Source organism: Arvicola amphibius, chromosome 11 (assembly GCF_903992535.2).
Source record: "Arvicola amphibius chromosome 11, mArvAmp1.2, whole genome shotgun sequence".
Lineage (NCBI taxonomy): Eukaryota > Metazoa > Chordata > Mammalia > Rodentia > Cricetidae > Arvicola > Arvicola amphibius.
This window is the reverse complement of record NC_052057.2, coordinates 98,677,775-98,694,885: the sequence shown is the minus strand read 5'-3', so window position 1 is coordinate 98,694,885 and position 17,111 is coordinate 98,677,775. Positions and strand designations below refer to the sequence as shown.

Sequence of the window (17,111 nt, the reverse complement as noted above, 5' to 3'; positions counted from 1 at the left end):
ATGCCGCATAATGGGTAGAAGGTGGTCCGCCCGCACAGCTTCTCTGCGTCCACCGCAGCCCTCCACGCGGAAACTTAGCCGCCATTGACCGCCTTCTCCAAGACTCGGCAGCGAGCGACAACTGCGCAGGCGCCCAAGCCCACAGGGCGGAAGCGGAAGCGGAAAGCTGCGCACGGCGTGTGGACGATTCAGCGGCCTGCAGCCATGCGCGGCTTGGCGGAGCGGGGTTCCTGCACCCCAGCGGCCCCGTGCGGATGCGCTCAGCCGGCCCTGGAGACAGGTAAATTATAGAGACTCGGAGGCGCCGCGGCCGGCTTCCCCGCCGAGAAGAACGCGAACTGCCTGCAGGGCCGCCTTGTCTTTGCCGCCAAAGTGAGGGTCACGTGTCCCCACGATCACGTGACTTGCCAAGGCCAACGAGAGTGACGTAGCACGTTCTTGGTACACGGGAGTGTGGTTTGGCCTTAGTTCCTGCACAGTAGCTGTGGGTCGGCCATGTGTTTTATGGTCCTTTTTCTTTAGGGAGATACAGAGAGCTAGGGTGTGTGTGGCTGATGCTGTCATTTGGTCCCAGTTTCTTCGTCTTTAATCCTATTACACAGGAACATGGATGAGAATTTAGAAACAATGAAAAAAAAAACCAAACAAACCCAAACAAACAGCAGTACCTGAAAATACTCTTGGAAGAAACTTGGAAGTTGTCAGAAGTATACACAATATAGTTGGACAGAGAAAGCCAGTCTAGGAAGCTAATTTACAGTGTGGTGTCCGCTTTTGCAGAATTAGGAGTAAATGAAGTATTGTTTAGGCTCAAAAGTACATATGATAAGATCATATTCTGAAAGGAAACAGATGATGATAAAGATCGGATTGCAGCTCCTGAAGGCAGTCCGCAGGCATGCAAGCAGAGATGCGAGTAGCACTGTGGTGGGTGTGGCTGCTGGGCGTGTTATGCTTCTTCCGTACATATTGCATATAATCTCTGCTATGTATAAGTAATAGAGTTTTGTGAGAGACAGTCCCAGATTTATAGCCTTCCTGGTTGTGCTAATAAAATAGATTTAATGCAAATGAGGTAAATGGAGATCTCTTCCAAGAACATACAAAGAAGTAATTATAAATACAAATTGTAATTTATACCTCAATATATAATCAACACATTTGTTATGTTAGTGTAATTTATGTATTTATATAACTACACATAAAAATTGATGTAGGTATGCTGGTGCGCAGCTGTTTTCCCAGCAGCTGGGAGATGGGACTGATGCTGGAGGTTCATGAGTTCAAGGCTGGCCTGAGCTACTTAGCAGGACTCTGTATTTAAACATTTTTTATAAAGATTTATTTATTTATATCTATACAGTATTCTGCTTTCAGCACCAGAAGAAGGCCCCAGATCTCATTACAGATGGTTGAGAGCCACCATGTGATTGGTAGGAATTAAATTCAGGATCTTTGGAAGAGCAGTCAGTGCTCTTAACCTCTGAGCCATGTCTCCATCCCTTAAACATGTTTTTAATAGTTGTATTTGTACCTAGATTTTTCTTTTAAGTGATTTTACCCAGTTTTCTTCCATAGGAAATCTTTTAACTGAGCCAATAGGCTACTTGGAGTCGTGTTTCTTGGCCAAGAATGGTACTCCAAGGCAGCCGTCCATTTGTAGCTACTCCAGAGCCTGTTTGAAGATCAGAAAGAGCATCTTTAATAATCCTGAGCATTCCTTGATGGGCCTAGAACAGTTTTCTCATGTTTGGTAAGTTGTTTAAGAAGTGGTAGTTTGGGCCCTGAGAAAGCACAATCATTTGAAGGCAACTTTGGTGTCTGCCATCTCTACCACCCTAATCTGTATGATTATAGATTATGTATGGATTCCCATACTCAATTTCTGCTTTTGGTTGTTTGCATATCTGGGTACCTTTAGGAATCTGGGTTTCACTGAAGGAACATGTTTTAACTACAGCTTGTTCTAATTATGATGGCTTCCTTGTGTTAAACTGAAATCATAGATCTCCTAGATTCTGCCCATGGGTCCTTATGCTGATCTCTACAATAAGAATCAACCAAACTGTGACCTGTGGACTAAATATGGTCCCCTCTTTATCTGTGTACATCCGCTTATGGGATCACAGCTGTGCCTGTGTGTAACATGACCTGAAGCTGTCTGCTGTCTCTGGCATGCCTGTTGGTTTATGTATTGTGTGTGGCTACCACTGTGAAACTCTGCTCTGGTAGCAGAATAGTTGAAACTATGACTGATTGGCCTCAAATCCTAAAATACCTAAAATATTTGCCATCTGACCTTTCACAGAATAAGTTTGTGGGCCCTGTTGTAGGCCCTTGAAGAGTTCAGTTTACCCTCTCTAAAAGGCAGAAAGCCATAAAAATTTGGATACTACTTGCTCTCATTAGGAGTTCTGTTTATATCCGTGTTTACCTTGCCCAAGAGGGAAATGCAGTGTTATGTTTTTATTTCATCCTCTTAATTATCATGAGGCTCAGTGTTAGCTGTTTTGTGGTTCCTGTATAAATCGCACGCTTTTGTTCCTGGCTTTGAGTCCTGTGTTGAGTTCTTTACTTGGTCATTTATATAAGAATGACTTATATATTATAAATAATCAGCTAACCCACTGTATAGCAAAAATGTATAGCAAACATCTTTCCTATTCTGTTTAGAAAGGCCTTATCAGGTTGAATGTTTCTGAGCTTCAATTTCTTCGCCCTCAGAGTGAGGGCTAAACTATCCTTCCTAGGATTTTTACGGTACAAAGTGGCTGTAAAAATGTTAGCATACTACATGGCAAATAGCAGGCACTTCGAAGTGGCGTTCCCTTGGCCATGTGCAAGTCTGTTAAGTTCTTGCTTATGCTGGTCTTTGTGTTGAGTACTAAACTTGTGGAGATGACTCTCTTCCCACAAGGATGGAGGGAGGACTCATTTCCCATGATTGATAAAACTATTCCCTTTTCAAATCGTTATACTAAAATAATTTGTCCTCTTTTTAAACAAGTGGCTTGGTTTATTTTCAATAGGATTTTGTTTGTTTTTCATAAAAACGGCCATTTGAACTACAAGGCGAAAGTACAGCCGCCTAGGTTGAATGGGGCAAAGACTGGAGTGTTCTCCACAAGGAGCCCACATCGCCCTAATGCAATAGGACTGACGCTGGCCAAGCTGGAGAAGGTGGAAGGTAACTCACTTGCTGTACTCTACTAATGCTGGCTGCTGGGCGAGGAGGGAGGTCGCTCACTCCTGCTTTAGTGACCCTGGCCGCGCTGGGCCAGGCGGGAGGTCGCTCACGCACTACTACTTTGCCCTTTCCTGTCATACTCCTAAAAGTCTCCTAAAATCGGCTTAGATGCACTGTTCCTGCTGTTCGTGCCGACACTGGCATCACTTTTGAGAGCCCTCAGGTGCCTAGGGTGTGCGATGATTGAAGGGTGTCGGCATTAGAAACCCTACACAACCAGCTCGTAGAAGGTGCTCAGAGCTTGTTTTTATCATTCTGCTATGAAAAACCAGTGCTACTTTTTAAAACTCATAACTTTTGTAATCATTAGATTAGTAATAACATTTTTTAAGACCTGGGATGTAGGAGTTGGAGTTTGGCAAGTGAAGATGTGGGTTTCCAGGCAGAACAGTGTAAGTGGGCTCAATGAGGTGCAAGGGGGTATTTGGAGAGAGAGGGGGTAATCCTGCCCTCCGTTTGCCTGTACCACTGTCCACTGTAAACACCTAAGAGGACCTTTATCCTCCTTCAGGTGGCGCTGTATACCTGTCTGGAATTGACATGATACATGGCACACCCGTTCTAGACATAAAGCCCTACATTGCTGACTATGACACACCACAGAACTTGGAGCCTTTGGAGAATTTGAATGTGCAGCATAACCACCATAAGCCTAGGGCTGCATCCCAGTCCGATGGCACAGCTGACAGTTGTGACCAGCGGCTGCTCCCAGGCTGTGAGAAAGCACTGCACTGCCATAGCGCTGAGGAGAAACTGAACTGCCTTGAAGACAGGACCCCAGAAGACACCTTCCAGAAGCCCAGAGATGGTACAGAAACCCGGCATGCTTTGCCTGGGGACAGAGAGAGAATGGTGGGTGTGGCGCTGGAATCAAGCAAAAGTGCCGGTGTAGATGTGGCTGAAGAGCAGCGTGGCCCACAGGATCTGAAGAACTTTCTGGACAGAGGCACAGATGGGTCAAGGAACGTAGACCGTGCCATGGTCCTGCAGGGGAACAGAGCCGAGACACAGTGGGCTTCCTTCCAGGCCAGGACAGCTGACAGAGCACCCTGCAGTGTCGTCCCTGCCTGGGTGAAGGAGGCCCCTGCAGCCTCGTTACAAGTCCGGTTTACTCCTCATGCGGAGATGGACCTGAGGAAGCTCAGTTCAGGAGGTAAGCCAGGGTACCTGGGGTCTCCTAGGCCTGAGTGAGAGATGAACGGCGTTCATTTCATATCAGTTCTTACTGTGTTGGGGATCAGGTCCTGTGCATATTAGCTAGAGACTCAGTCAAAGGATGAGCTTTTCTTTATAGTGGAATCTAGACAGGATTGTAACTTGGGAAAGCAGTTATATATATGGAATATTTGTCAACGTGAAAAGGGTTTTTTATATATTTATTTTTATATTCATTGGTGTTTTGCCGGCACGTGTGTCTGTGTGAGGGTGTCAGGTCCCCTAGAACTGGAGTTACAGATAGTTGTGAACCACCATGTGGGTGCTGGGAGTGAACCTCGGTCCTCTGGAAGAACAGTCAGTGCTCTTAACCACTGAACCATCTCTCCAGCCCCCACTCCTTTTTAAATATGTATATTCCTCCCCACTCTTTGGTTTTTCGAGACAGAGTTTCTCTGTGTAGCTTTGGAACCTGTCCTGGAACTCACTCTGTAGACCAGGCTGGTCTCAAACTCACAGAAATTTATCTGTCTCTGCCTCCCAAGTGCTGAGATTAAAGGCATACACCACTGCCACCCAGCTTTTTAAACAGTTTTATTTATGTATATGGTGCTCTATCTGCATATACACCTGCATGCCAGAAGAGGGCATCAGATTCCCATTATAGATGGCCACGAGCCACCATGTGGTTGCCGGAAATTGAACTCAGGACCTCTGTAGCTGTTAATGCTCTTAACTGCTGAGCCATCTTTCCAACCCCAGTGACTGGGTTTTTAAGGAGCAGGATTATAAACTTTGGGCATCACATGGTACTTTCTGTTTGACAGTTTTTCTTTGGTTTTCAGTCCAGGTGCTCAGAAGGCATCTGTGGAGAGTGGCTGCTGCCTCAGGAGACGCCCATGACGTGCAGCCCTTATCTTTCCTTTATCTATTTAGTATTTATTTTAATCACATATATGCATATGTGTCTGTCTTGTGGGTATGTGTTCATATAGGTGCTGGAGGAGACCAGGGGAGGGAGGGCTTTGGATTTCCTGGAGCTGGAGTTATAGGCATTTCTGAGCTGCCCAACATGGGTAGTAAAAACCAAATTCAACTCCTTTGTATGAGCAGGAAGTTCTCTTAACCACTGAGCCATCTCCCCTGCTCTGCTTGCTTTTTTTCTGCTCACTTGCTTTTTTCTGCTCACTTGCTTTTTTCTGCTCTCTTCTAACAGCATTCAGATGGTGGATATGCTTGGTTTATACTTGGATACATTCAATTTCTTACTTGCTTTTCTATCTGGCCAAAGAGGTTTCTGTTTTCTCCTGTCAGGCGAAGACCCTCCTGCCATAGTGTTTCCCCCCCAGGACACACACTTCCTGCCAAAGGGAGGCCACAGGGCTCTGTTTGGAAACCATTTAACACATGGTTCCTAGCATGTGTTGTTTGGTTTCCCTAGTCTAGAGCAGATGGAGAGTGAAGGAAGCGGGTCCTGTTAAGAGGTGGGAATGAGGATGCTAGCAAGAAGTAGCTGGTTTCCAAGGTGACAGGTGTCCAAAGGGCTGAGAACTGTTCCTGTGTTACTTTTCTTTTCCTTTTTTTGTTTTGTTTTGTTTTTCAAGACAGGGTTTCTCTGTGTAACAGCCCTGGCTGTCCTGGAACTCACTCTTGTAGACCAGACTGGCCTCGAACTCACGGAGATCCACCTGTCAATGTCTCCCGAGTGCTGGGACTAAAGACATACATCACCACCACCCAGCTTGTGTTACTTTTCAGTAACTAGCCAGCATGGACCCGGGAAGAGGAAAATGTGCTCACTGAGCGTCTCCAGCACTGTTCTGGCCTGTGGGATAAACATCAGTGAGGATAGGGGTCAGAAGATCCCGGCCTCCACAGAGTTTGCATTCTGATTGGTGGAGAGACGTAAGCTCAAGGCATCGGAAGTCAGCATACTGCTCTGCACAGCACACAGAAGCATGTAATGGTGGCCTGAGTCATGACTAAGAGAAGGGCAGTGCTGAGGGCTGCATTTGGAAATAGGTGGCTGGGGGAGGCCTCACGGAGGGGACACAATGAGAGCAGACATGAAGGAGATGGAGTGAGTTCACTTGACCAGAGGAAGGAAACCAGCCTCCGGAGAGCCAGTGCTCGGCCCCAAGAGGAAGGGTGTGTGGCTCCTGAGAGGTCATTAGCACGGTGAACTGAGGAGGGTCCCAGAGGCTACAGCAAGGGCATGAGGCCACATGGGTTTTATATGCCACTTTAAAAAACATTTGGCCAAAGGGCAGTGGTGGTGCACACCTTTAATTCAAGCAGTCTGGAGGCAGAGGCAGGTGGATCTCTGTGAATTCAAGGCTAGCCTGGTCTACAGAGTGAGCTCCAAGGCAGCCAGGGCTGTTACACAGAGAAACTCTGTCTCAAAACAAACAAGCAAACCAAATGAAAAACAAAACAAAAAAGCATTTGGCCGGGCATGGTGGCTCACTTCTTTTATCCTAGCACTTGGGAGGCAGATGCAGGTGGATCTCTGTAAATTCGAGGCCAGCCTGATCTATATAGTGAGTTCCAAGCAAGCCAGGGCTACAGAGAGAGACCCTGTCTCAAAAAGTCAAATGTGTTGCACCTGTGCACACCATCGTGCCTTTGTGGATTTCAGAGGAACTTGCGGGAGTCAGTTCTTCTGTCCACCACTGGGTATTGAGCTCAGGTCGTCAGGCTTAGCAGCAAACACCTTTACTCACTGAGCCTTCTCACCAGTTCCTTAAAATATACTCATACGCATATGTAATTTACTTATTTTACTTTATGCATATGATTGTTTTGTCTACATGGGTGTGTGTGCACTGTGTGTGTGCACTGTTGCTCAAGGAGGTCAGAAGAGGGTGTTTGATCTCCTGGAGTTGTCACCCACCGTATGGGTGCTGGGAAGTGAATCTGAGTCATCTGCACAACAAGTTTTCTTCATTGCTAAGCCATCTCTCCAGCCCCCCATGTATACTTTATTTTTGTTAGAGAATTTATACCCGTGGGAGGTTTTGTCCCTTGGAAGAGTGAGTATCTGTTTACCTGAAATACATGACTGGGCCTCTGTGAGGATGCTGAGCTTCTAATGGGTTTTGTCCTTTGCCTTTTGCAGTTTTGTCCTGGACTCTCCATCTGCTTGGCATTGCATCTAGCAGTGGGGTTTGGATGCCTAGTTTTTCTGCCCTTCCTCCTTCCCTCTTTCCCTCTGTACTAAATGGCCTGGTGTTTACTATCTAGATCAGGCTGACTTTAAACTCACAGAGATCTGCTGCCTCTGCCTCTCAAGTGCTGGGATTAAAGATGTCTGGGGTGGGTGGTGGGCCACTTTGAGGACACTGAGTGCTACTTGTTTCCTTGACAGTCTCTTCCACTGGGAAAATGACAAGAGTTAAGTTATCAGTTGAACATAGAGAGAATGGTAGTTAGTGGGCAGAAATGAAAGCTTGCCTCTCTTGGTTTGGAGACTTGTGGAGAATACACCCTGAGTATTTTGTTCAGTAGGAGAGAAATTTTGGAGGTGCAAGTCTCTGAAGTAAATGTTTCCAGACCCTGTTCCTTTTATGTGGAATGCAGAGCTACCACATTTCATGCTGAAATTCGCTGTCTCTTGGTTTGACCTACGCAATTCTAAGCACAAGTTTGTGTGTTTGTCATTGCAGATGCCGGTCAGATGTCATTTAAATACTTCCAGTCTGCAGAGGAAGCCAGGCGTGCCATCGAGGCCGTGCTGTCGGCAGACCCCCGGTCTGTGTACCGGCGGAAGCTATGCCAGGACCGCCTTTTCTTCTTCACTGTTGACACGGCTCATGTCACGTGCTGGTTTGGCCACGGCTTTGCCGAGGTTCTGCAGATTAAACTGGCTTCTGAGCCTATTGAGATGACTGACCCTGAGGAGTCCTTGGTGGCCCTGGGGTCTTGAGCCCCATCGTGTATTTAGACAGCCTAGTTGACCTCTGGGTGTAGCTGCTTTTGTCCTCTTGCTGCTTCAGTTGGTGCCTTTTACAATATTTATTTCAAGGAAATTGTTTGATTTGGGTTTTGGTTTTGACTTTTCAAGACTATTTTCTTTGTAGCCCTGGCTGTCCTGGAACTACAGGATAGAGCAGGCTGACCTCAGACTCAGAAAGATCCACCTGCCTTTGCCTCCAGTGTGTGCCCTCATGCCTGGTGAAGGAAACGTGTGTTAATAAACGTCCCTGAGAGCTATAAAACACAGCGTCCCCACCATGTGCTTTGCTCCAGTGCCGCAGACTCCAAAAGCGTTGCTGTGGGTAACTGCCTGGACACACTCATTGCTAGTGCTTGATACAGAGAACATTCTCCTTTATTTTATTGGCTTTTCAAGATAGTTTTCCTCTGTGTAACTCTGGCTGTCCTGGAACCATGCTCTCTAGACCAGGCTGGCCTTGAACTCAGATTCACCAGTCTGTGCCTCCTGAGTGCTGGGTTTTCCCATCACAGCTGATCCATTCATCAGTTCACACTGGCTTTCCCCACTCAAGAGCCTGTTGTAAATCACACTGAGTTACAGAGTCTTAGGTGACCATAGCAATCTTTATGATTAAATTCCTGCACTGAGGGACTTTTTTACACACACGTGCAAATAACAAGTCTGAGCTTCCTTGAATATCCCGAGTCAGAAAGGAAAACTACCCCCCAGCCTCAAGAAAGTGGCTACTGGTTTGTTTCTGGCTCTGCTAAGAAGCCATGGCTTACTCAGCTTTTGGTGATTATCACGAGCTGAACAAAATGTGGGGCAGAGTTCAAGGCACACACTCACTTAGCCCAGGCTGGCCTGGAACTCTGATCCTCTTGCCTCGGTCTCCTGGTCTCTGATGCATTTTGTATCACAAGTCATGGTTTGTGGAGGAAGTAGGCACACGTGCCGGAGTGGATACAGTTTGATAAACTAATTAACACGGCACAGTTCTGTGCCGCACAGGAAGCAATTACAGGGGTGTGTGGCCTGTAGGTGATTTTAATGAGGCACTCTGAGATAACTGAAGATTTACGATCGGTGTAGCCAAATTAGAGTCCTGTCAACTTGGTACTCTTTCCTAATCACAGCTACAGATCTCGGAGCTGATTGATCATGGTTTGGAACCAGCCCATGGCCTGTGGGAACTTGTGCAGTCATTGGCTGATGCCATCCCACTCCTGAGCTGTCTGCTTGGTAGCTGTCGTTTCCTTTGACACTGCTTACAGTGTTTTCTGACAAGATCTTAAATTTGATTTTTCTAAAGCTTTTTTTTCCTTCTGAAATACAGACTGTAAGAAGTTGTGAAAATAACTCAGAGGTCCCTTCTAGCCTTTCTGGTCTTCCGGTGGAAACATCTAAAAGTATATTATAGTATTATAGCGAAGTGGTTGGCATTTGTAGGGCCTATCTTGTAGTCTGCTTCTAATGCCTCTGTGTGTGTGTGTCCATGTGGGTGTATGTTGTGTGGATGTGTGCACATGTATGTGTCCGTGTGGGTGTATGTTGTGTGGATATGTGCACATGTATGTGGAGTCCAGAAATAACATCCATATTTAAAAAAATATTACTATGATAAAAACCCAGGGCTGCACAGAGAAACCCTGTCTTGAAAAAAACAAAACCACCAAAACCAAAAAAACCCACAAACACAAAAATAGCAATAAACCCCTCCCTCCTAGAAACTCAAAACAAAAGACCCTCACAAATAAATAGAAACAAACCAGAACTAATGTCTCTACAATTTAATGAGCTTCTGTACAGTCAGAGTTAGCATTTGGAGTGGAAGCTGTGGAATTTCACATTAAGCTGGCACTTTCAATATTGAATTGAAACTTTCTCCTTTTTTTTTTAAACACCGTCTCACTGTCTTGGAACTCACTGTGTAGACTAGACTAGCCTTGAACTCCTACAGATATCTGTTTGGCGCCCCTCACCCCAAACAGGGCTTCCTCTGTGTAACAGCCTTGGCTGCCCTAGAAATCACTTTGCAGGCTGACCTCGAACTCAAGAGATCCACCTGCCTCTGCCTTCTGAGAGCTGGGATCAAAGGCGTGCGCCACCACTGCCTGGCCTGAATATATTTCATATTCATCCACCACCAAAACAAAGTTCTGTGACAGAACTAGGACTAGAAAAACAGTTAACTTTATATCCTCTTATATTATTCATGTGCCTTTTTAAAATTTTATTATCTTTCGTTACATGTATGTATGCATTTGTATGTGGGTATTGCATATGAGAATAGGTACCTAGGATTGTGAGCTGCCTGACATGGGTGCTTAGGGCTGAACTCTTTCTTCTGTAAGAACAGTAGACATTAGTTATGTGTAGGAGTGTTTTGCTTGGGGGGGGTGTGTGTGTGTGTGTACACGTGTACCTGTTCAGAGCCGTACCTGCAGAGGTAAGTGGATCCTGGGATTTGAACTCAGGTCACCAAGCCTGGCAGCAAGCTCCCTTAGCCACTGAACCATCTCGCTGTCCCCTCTGCCCTGTTCTTTTTCTGACTGCTGCTGAGATTGGTCTCTACATTGTCAGACACACGTGACACATGGACTCACAGAGCTGGAAACATTTCTTAACTGGTCCTTTTTGGAAACATTGGGGCCGCTGACCTAGAGTGTTGGTTCTCTGAACAGTGTCTGAGTTCCAGAAAAGTTATTTGTGAATGAAATTTTCATGTTACCACATGAATACTAAAATGCTCTTTGTAATTTAAAAGGGTTTCTATGGCTGAAAATTGGTGGAGTAAAAGATAAATTGTATCTTGTTTTTCTATTTCCCATTCATGAGTGCAAAATGAGGTTATACAAACCCATGCTTATATGTGTGTTGTGTTTCTGGAATGATGGACAGACACGTTGGTGAAGATTGCTTCGTTTCTTGGTGCTGTGGGTTGAACAGTGTCCCCTGACTGCTAGGCAGATGCTGTGCCCCAGAGTCACATCCCCAGCAATGGTGTCTCTGCAGAGGGTTCTCTGGAACTCACTGGGAAAGGAGCTGTTTGCTATATTCTCTTTAGTGTGAATTTTTCCTGACCAGGAGCACACATTTTTAAATGTGGAACATGAGGAAATGTCCTCCATCCCGCTTGGAGTGGGTCTGACTTGGGTGAGTGTAAACGAATGAGTTAGATTTCTATGCTTAAATTCACCGCTCTATGTCCTTCCTCCCTTGCATTATGCGGTGTTTATGATAAAGGGCATGGCCTTTCCTGCCGCGTCACCTGTGCGTCAGGAAGCAAAACCCACCCGCATCACACATGTACCTGTTCAAGCAGGTAGCTTAGGCCTTGTTCCTGAGAGTGGCCGCTGTCTCCTGCTCTTCCAGACCTTTGGACATAGTCCTGTGTCTCCTGGGAGTAGAAGGCACCCAGTCCACGGTGCTGCTGGTCTCCCGCACTCCTTGTTCCAGAAATGGCCAAAGCGGTCCATCCTATCTGATCGGAAGGGCTGTTTATAGGAGCCACTCGCTCGTCGTCGCCATCTAATGGCCCACTGTGTACTTGCATGGTAGAGCGCTCACCTATTCCGTGACTGCTGAGGTTGCTCTCCAGGCGTCCCCAGGGTTGGTTTTTGCCGGCTGTCTGTACAGCAGCCCTGAGCTTGGTCAGTCGAGTCAGCAATAAAGGCCCACTTTGAAACACAAGACTGGCTATGTCTACTGAATGAGTGCCTGTGCTGAGCTGTTCTGTGGGTGCACAGCAGGAAGGCCCGGCCAGCATGTTGGCAGGGCAGAGCCTGTGTGCGGCGTGCAGTACGACTGCCCACGGACTTGGAGGTGGGGGGAGTCTGGAACTGAGAGATCCAGTAAAGTCGTGGCGGAAACAGTCTAGGAACACTAGGGAAACCGGAGAGTTTTCCTGCTGGGCTTTTTTTTTTCCTTTCCTAGTGTCGCTGTCGTTATCATTGCGGTCTTCTTCTTATTATTACTGAAAAAGATTTATTGTGTGTGTGTATGAGTGCGTCTTGCACACACACATAAACACACAAATACATATGCATCCCTTCCAAAAAGTGAATATGGGGCTTAAGTGATTAAGAGCACCAGTCGCACCTCCAGGGGACCTGAGTTCGAGTCCCTGCATCTACACGGTGGGTCACAACTGTCTGTTAACTCCAGTTGCAGGGGATCTTACACGTCTTCTGGCTTTTGGGGGGCACTGCAGTCATGTGGATGATATACAAAATGGAGACAAGACACTCAAACACACAAAATAAAAAGGGAAAGTAATTTTAAGTGGAGAGTATGAATTGTGGAGACCCGTTGGTCACTCCTGACCCAGCATCTGGCCGAGAAATGTAGTTAACTTAAGAGGCGGCTTCCCACAGCTTCTGAGGACAAGACTGGGAGGGATTCAAAGTAGGTCAAGGGTCACAGGCTCTGGCCTGTAGAAGCTTCTAATGCAATTTTATTGAAAACGAAACCAAAAAACCTACTTAAAGGTATTACTTTGAAAAAAAGCCTTGCCAATTTCTAAAAGTGAAGCTACAAGAAAAGAGACCCACATTTCCTTCTTGCGAGCCTGTCTCTCAAAGCATCCCTTGCCCCGAGGGGCGGTTTGGTTTGGAAATCAGATCCGCCCAGCTTTCTCAGAGCCCAGCGCAGGGCTGGGTGCGGGTAGTGCGGAGGGAGGGAAGCTTGAAGCGGCTTGCAGCGGGTCTGTTCTCATCCGCGGCCACTCATCCCTCCCACGTGTCCAACCTAGTGGGTCTGCGCTGGAGCACGCACCGCTTCAGCCCTGAGACCCTGGCGGGGCTCCAAGCGGTGTAGGCTTTGCTGGAAGGAGCCAGAGGAATGCCTGCTAGCGTATTCCGGGGCCGTGTGCAAACGGTGATGCAATTCTCGCAGCTTTCTGGGGGTGGGGGGAAGCCGGGCACTGTAACCTCAAGCCCAGAAGGAAGGTACTGTGTGTGTGTGTGTGTGTGTGTTGGGGCGGGGGGTGTAGAAAAGTATTTTCCACTATGTCTTTGGCCTTTGGCTCCACCCAGGGAAGTGGGAATAGAAACAACTTTATCGTTCCCTTTGACTTCCCATGTGGTTGAGATTGGTTTTCTTAGATCCCCGCGTGCCCGGGGTTGAAGTGGGCTGCCGTGGGACGTTGTGAGCTCCCTGCCTGTGGTGCGGGATAACTACTTGGCAGCAATGTTGTGGAGGCGAAGGGGACTCCAATACCAAGATGCTATGAGTCTTTGGTGCCCATTGTCCCTAAGGCGCTGCCAGAGGTACGCAACCTGATGCGGATTTCACAATCATCTTCTTAGGTCGATGATGCAAGCTCCTTGAGGAGAAAGTCCCGGCTGCTGAGATGGATGGACCCTGGGCTGCTGGGGCTGGGAGTGCCTGACTCACGCTTCTCAGCCCATGCCAGCATTTCCCAGGGAAGCGATGCAGTCTCCGCCACTTCTTCCTCCGCTCGTCCCCTGAAGGCAAGCGTCTCCCTTCCTCCTGCCTTTGACTGCTCATAACTCTCTAGGAGATCTCAGCCACAGCCCTGACTCCAGCCCTCACACCTGTGGATCTCAAGCTGTTTCCAGCCTTGACCTCATTCCTGAGCCCCTCGCCCACGGAGCCATCCATCCGGGAACCCAGCATCTTCGTCTCTTCTCCGCATCTCACACTCATATCCAGAAAGGGTCTGCTTCTTCTGCCTTTAAATTGGACACCGCTCTCAGCTCCTGCTTAGTTTGTTTCTATGTGTGTTCAAGCCTCCACATGCCTCCTCAGGGTGCAGCTTTTGTGGCCTTTCTCATTCCAACTCCATCCCTGTCAATTCTGTTCCTCCTGTGTTGGCCACTAATGTCTGGCCAAGGGACTAGCCCCATCTTCCTTCACCCCCACTCCTCCAAACACCGTATTTCTCCCTAGCCCCATCTTCCTTCACCCCCCACTCCTCCAAACACCGTATTTCTCCCTAGCCCCATCTTCCTTCACCCCCCACTCCTCCAAACACTGTATTTCTCCCTAGCCTCATCTTCCTTTTCCTCCCACTCCTCCAAACACTGTATTCCTCCCACTGCCAGAAGGATGTGGGATTCGGCCTCCACCAGGTGGTCATTCCCTTATGAACAAGTGCAAAGTATAAAAAGACAGACACGACCAAGTGTGGGCAAGGACACAGCGCAACCCAAACCCTGATGCAGGTCCTGGTGGGTGTGTGGAGGGGAAACAACTCTGGAAAGCTAGTTGCATCTGTTAAGGAGGGAAATACAAAACCCACGGCCCAATGAGACTACTGCGAGATTTGAACCCAGCAAATACCGAGCAGTGGTCTCAACTTGTGGGTCACGACCCTCTTGGGGGGGGGGGGGTTAAACAACCCTTTCACCTAAGACCGTTGGAAAACACAGATATTTACATTATGATTCATAACAGTAGTAATGAAAATAATTTTATGTTTGGGAGTCAGCACATGAGGAACTGTATTAAAGAGTTGCAGTGCTTCGGGAAAATTGAGAACCACTCCACTAGAGCATCACAGGGAACTGTGGAAAGGCGCTGTCCATGGATGGGATGTTACAGAGCCGCAAGAAGAAACCCGGCTTGTGTGTAGTAAAATAAGTCACATACGTAGGTAAGATGGGAGAGTCTCTGGTGTGGCCAGGATGGTGTTTTGTCTGTGTGTACAGAGTTCTTGAGAGGGGCCACCAGGGATTTCAGGAGTTTTAACAACAACTTGTATCTTTTAAAACTTATTTTTATGATTTTGAAATTATGCATATATGAATATATGTGGTGACTGTGTGCCCAGGAGTGCAAGTGCTCTCTGTATTCAGAAGAGGGTGCCAGATCCCCTGGAGCTGGAGTTACAGGTGACTGAGCTGCATGAAATGGGTGCTGGGAACCAAACGAAGGTCCTTTGCAAGAGCAGCAAGTGCTCTTAACTTCAGAAACCAACAACTGTAGTGTGTGTGTGTGTTTAAAATTATTGCTGGGCTGTGGCGGCATACACCTTTAATCCAAGCATTTGGGAGGTAGAGGCAGGCAGATCTCTGAATTTGAGGTCTATAGAGTGACTCCCAGGACAGCCAGGGCTGATACACAAAGAAACCCTGTCTTGAAAAAACAAAGCAAAACAAAACAAAAACCCAAGATTATTTATTTTATGTGTATGACTGTTTTGTCTGCATGTCTATCTGTGTGCCATATGTTAGATCCCCTGGAATTTGAGTTGCAGATGGTTGTGAACAACAATGTGGGTACTGGGAACTGAATCCAGGCCCTCTGGAAGAGTAACCAGTGCTCCTAACCACTGAGCCATCTCCAGTACCAACATCTTTTTTTTTTTTTTTTTTTTTTTTTTTTTTTTTTTTTTTTTTTTTTTTTTTTTTTTTTTTACTCCCCCACCCCCTATGTCCTTCTTTCCTTTCCCAGGGTCTCACTATGTAGCCCAGATGACCTTTATCTCCGGATCCACCTGTCTCTGCCTCCCAAGTATTGGGATTCCCCTTGTCCCTGGTGCTGATGTTTCCTCGTCTGGCGCTGTTTCCATAGGGGTGGTCATTTCTGAGAAGTTTGACTGTACATCATTCATACTTCCACGGAAACTCACTAGACCCGCCTTCCCCCACGTACACACCGACAGAAAGCTTCCTCTCTCCCCTCCCCCTCCCCCCGAAGCCCATGCCCAGAGGAGAACTCTGCAGAGCTGGGAAGAGACTAAGCTCTCCAGGATGCTCACAGTCTGCCAGGCCTCCTTTCCACACATGCCTTCTCTGCCTGCCATCTAGACTGCTCCTGGTTCTGCTGGCTGGGATGTGTCCTGGAGGTCTTTCTCTGTGTCTTCAGCATGGAGCACCTCTTTATGTGGTTCTGTCTGAGGCTTCCACCTTCTCCTCCACGCATGACTCCTCCCTGCCTCCCAGCTCCGGTCTCTGCTTGCCTGTAATTCCCTTAAAGGGAAACCCAAGGGGTGGTACGAAGAGTGTCTCTTTCACCTTTGTAAACCCCCCTGGGGCAAAATCCGTGCCTGGTATGGTGCCTCAGCTAATGAGTGTTCGACAAATGATCGCATGTGCGTTCACGGTTAAGCTGTCATCTGTCCTGCCAGGAAGCCAAGGCATGCAGTGTGTCAAAAAAAAAAAAAAAAAAAAAAAAAAAAAAAAAAAAAAAGAAAAAAAAAAAAAAAAAAAAAGAAAAAAAAAAGGCTTGTGCAGGGACAAGCCCCTTTAGAAGTCGATACAGCATCCTGCTGGCCCTTCATGGGCTGCTGACAGCCCGGTAGATGGAACTGTGTTCTGCAGCATTGTGGGCGTGTCCAATTAGACTCGGTGAGACCGAGCTGCCCTCCTAACATGAATAAGCCGTGCAAATATGTAGTTAATGACCATGTCGCTCCGTGTCAGTTCTTAATCCCAGATAATTAGCAGATAGATAATTGGTGGAAGAATGGGAGGTGCTGACAGACATCCCATCACTTGGGTGAAGTTAATGATCCTCCGTGGATTAAGACCCACCCTCTGGGAGTGTTGATGGCTCCTTTTGAAAGGGCCGGGATCCAAGAAGAGGTGTCAAGAACTCCAGCTCGGGGCGTGGCATCAGAATTAATTCCCCGAGCTGCTTCCGGGAAGGTGGGTGGACAGATGCAGGGCAGCAAGCCTGGAACAGGCGGCTAGGGGGTCCTGTGTAGATCACACCCTACTGAAGCCCCCGCTGGCCCTTCTCCCTGGGTTTTGCCATGTCGGGAAGGCTGCAGCGTGAGACTATGTAGTAAGTTTTCCTAAGTGG

General features: G+C 47.3%; 1 protein-coding gene across 3 annotated transcripts; it reads left to right on the top strand.

Annotated features, from left to right (window-relative positions):
• Positions 1-159: 159 nt before the first annotated feature.
• On the top strand, positions 160-8,619 carry Trmo (tRNA methyltransferase O). Of its 3 annotated transcripts, none has more exons than XM_038347645.1 (5): positions 160-280; positions 1,579-1,753; positions 3,030-3,187; positions 3,759-4,400; positions 8,068-8,619. In XM_038347645.1, exons 1-5 carry the CDS (start codon positions 205-207, stop codon positions 8,325-8,327), a joined length of 1,311 nt encoding a protein of 436 aa, XP_038203573.1. In that variant the 5' UTR covers positions 160-204; the 3' UTR covers positions 8,328-8,619. The 3 variants fall into 3 exon arrangements, with proteins under 3 accessions (XP_038203573.1, XP_038203575.1, XP_038203574.1); XM_038347647.1 differs by having other exon boundaries at positions 172-280; positions 1,566-1,753; positions 3,073-3,187; XM_038347646.1 differs by having other exon boundaries at positions 178-280; positions 1,566-1,753.
• The last annotated feature ends 8,492 nt before the right edge of the window (positions 8,620-17,111 follow it).

Excerpts from the sequence above, each read along its gene's own strand:
- Trmo (XM_038347645.1), top strand. The coding sequence starts at position 205 with ATGCGCGGCTTGGCGGAGCGGGGTTCCTGCACCCCAGCGGCCCCGTGC. Across the intron at positions 281-1,578 it reads TCAGCCGGCCCTGGAGACAG|GAAATCTTTTAACTGAGCCA; the intron begins GTAAATTATAGA and ends TTTCTTCCATAG. Across the intron at positions 4,401-8,067 it reads GAGGAAGCTCAGTTCAGGAG|ATGCCGGTCAGATGTCATTT; the intron begins GTAAGCCAGGGT and ends TTGTCATTGCAG.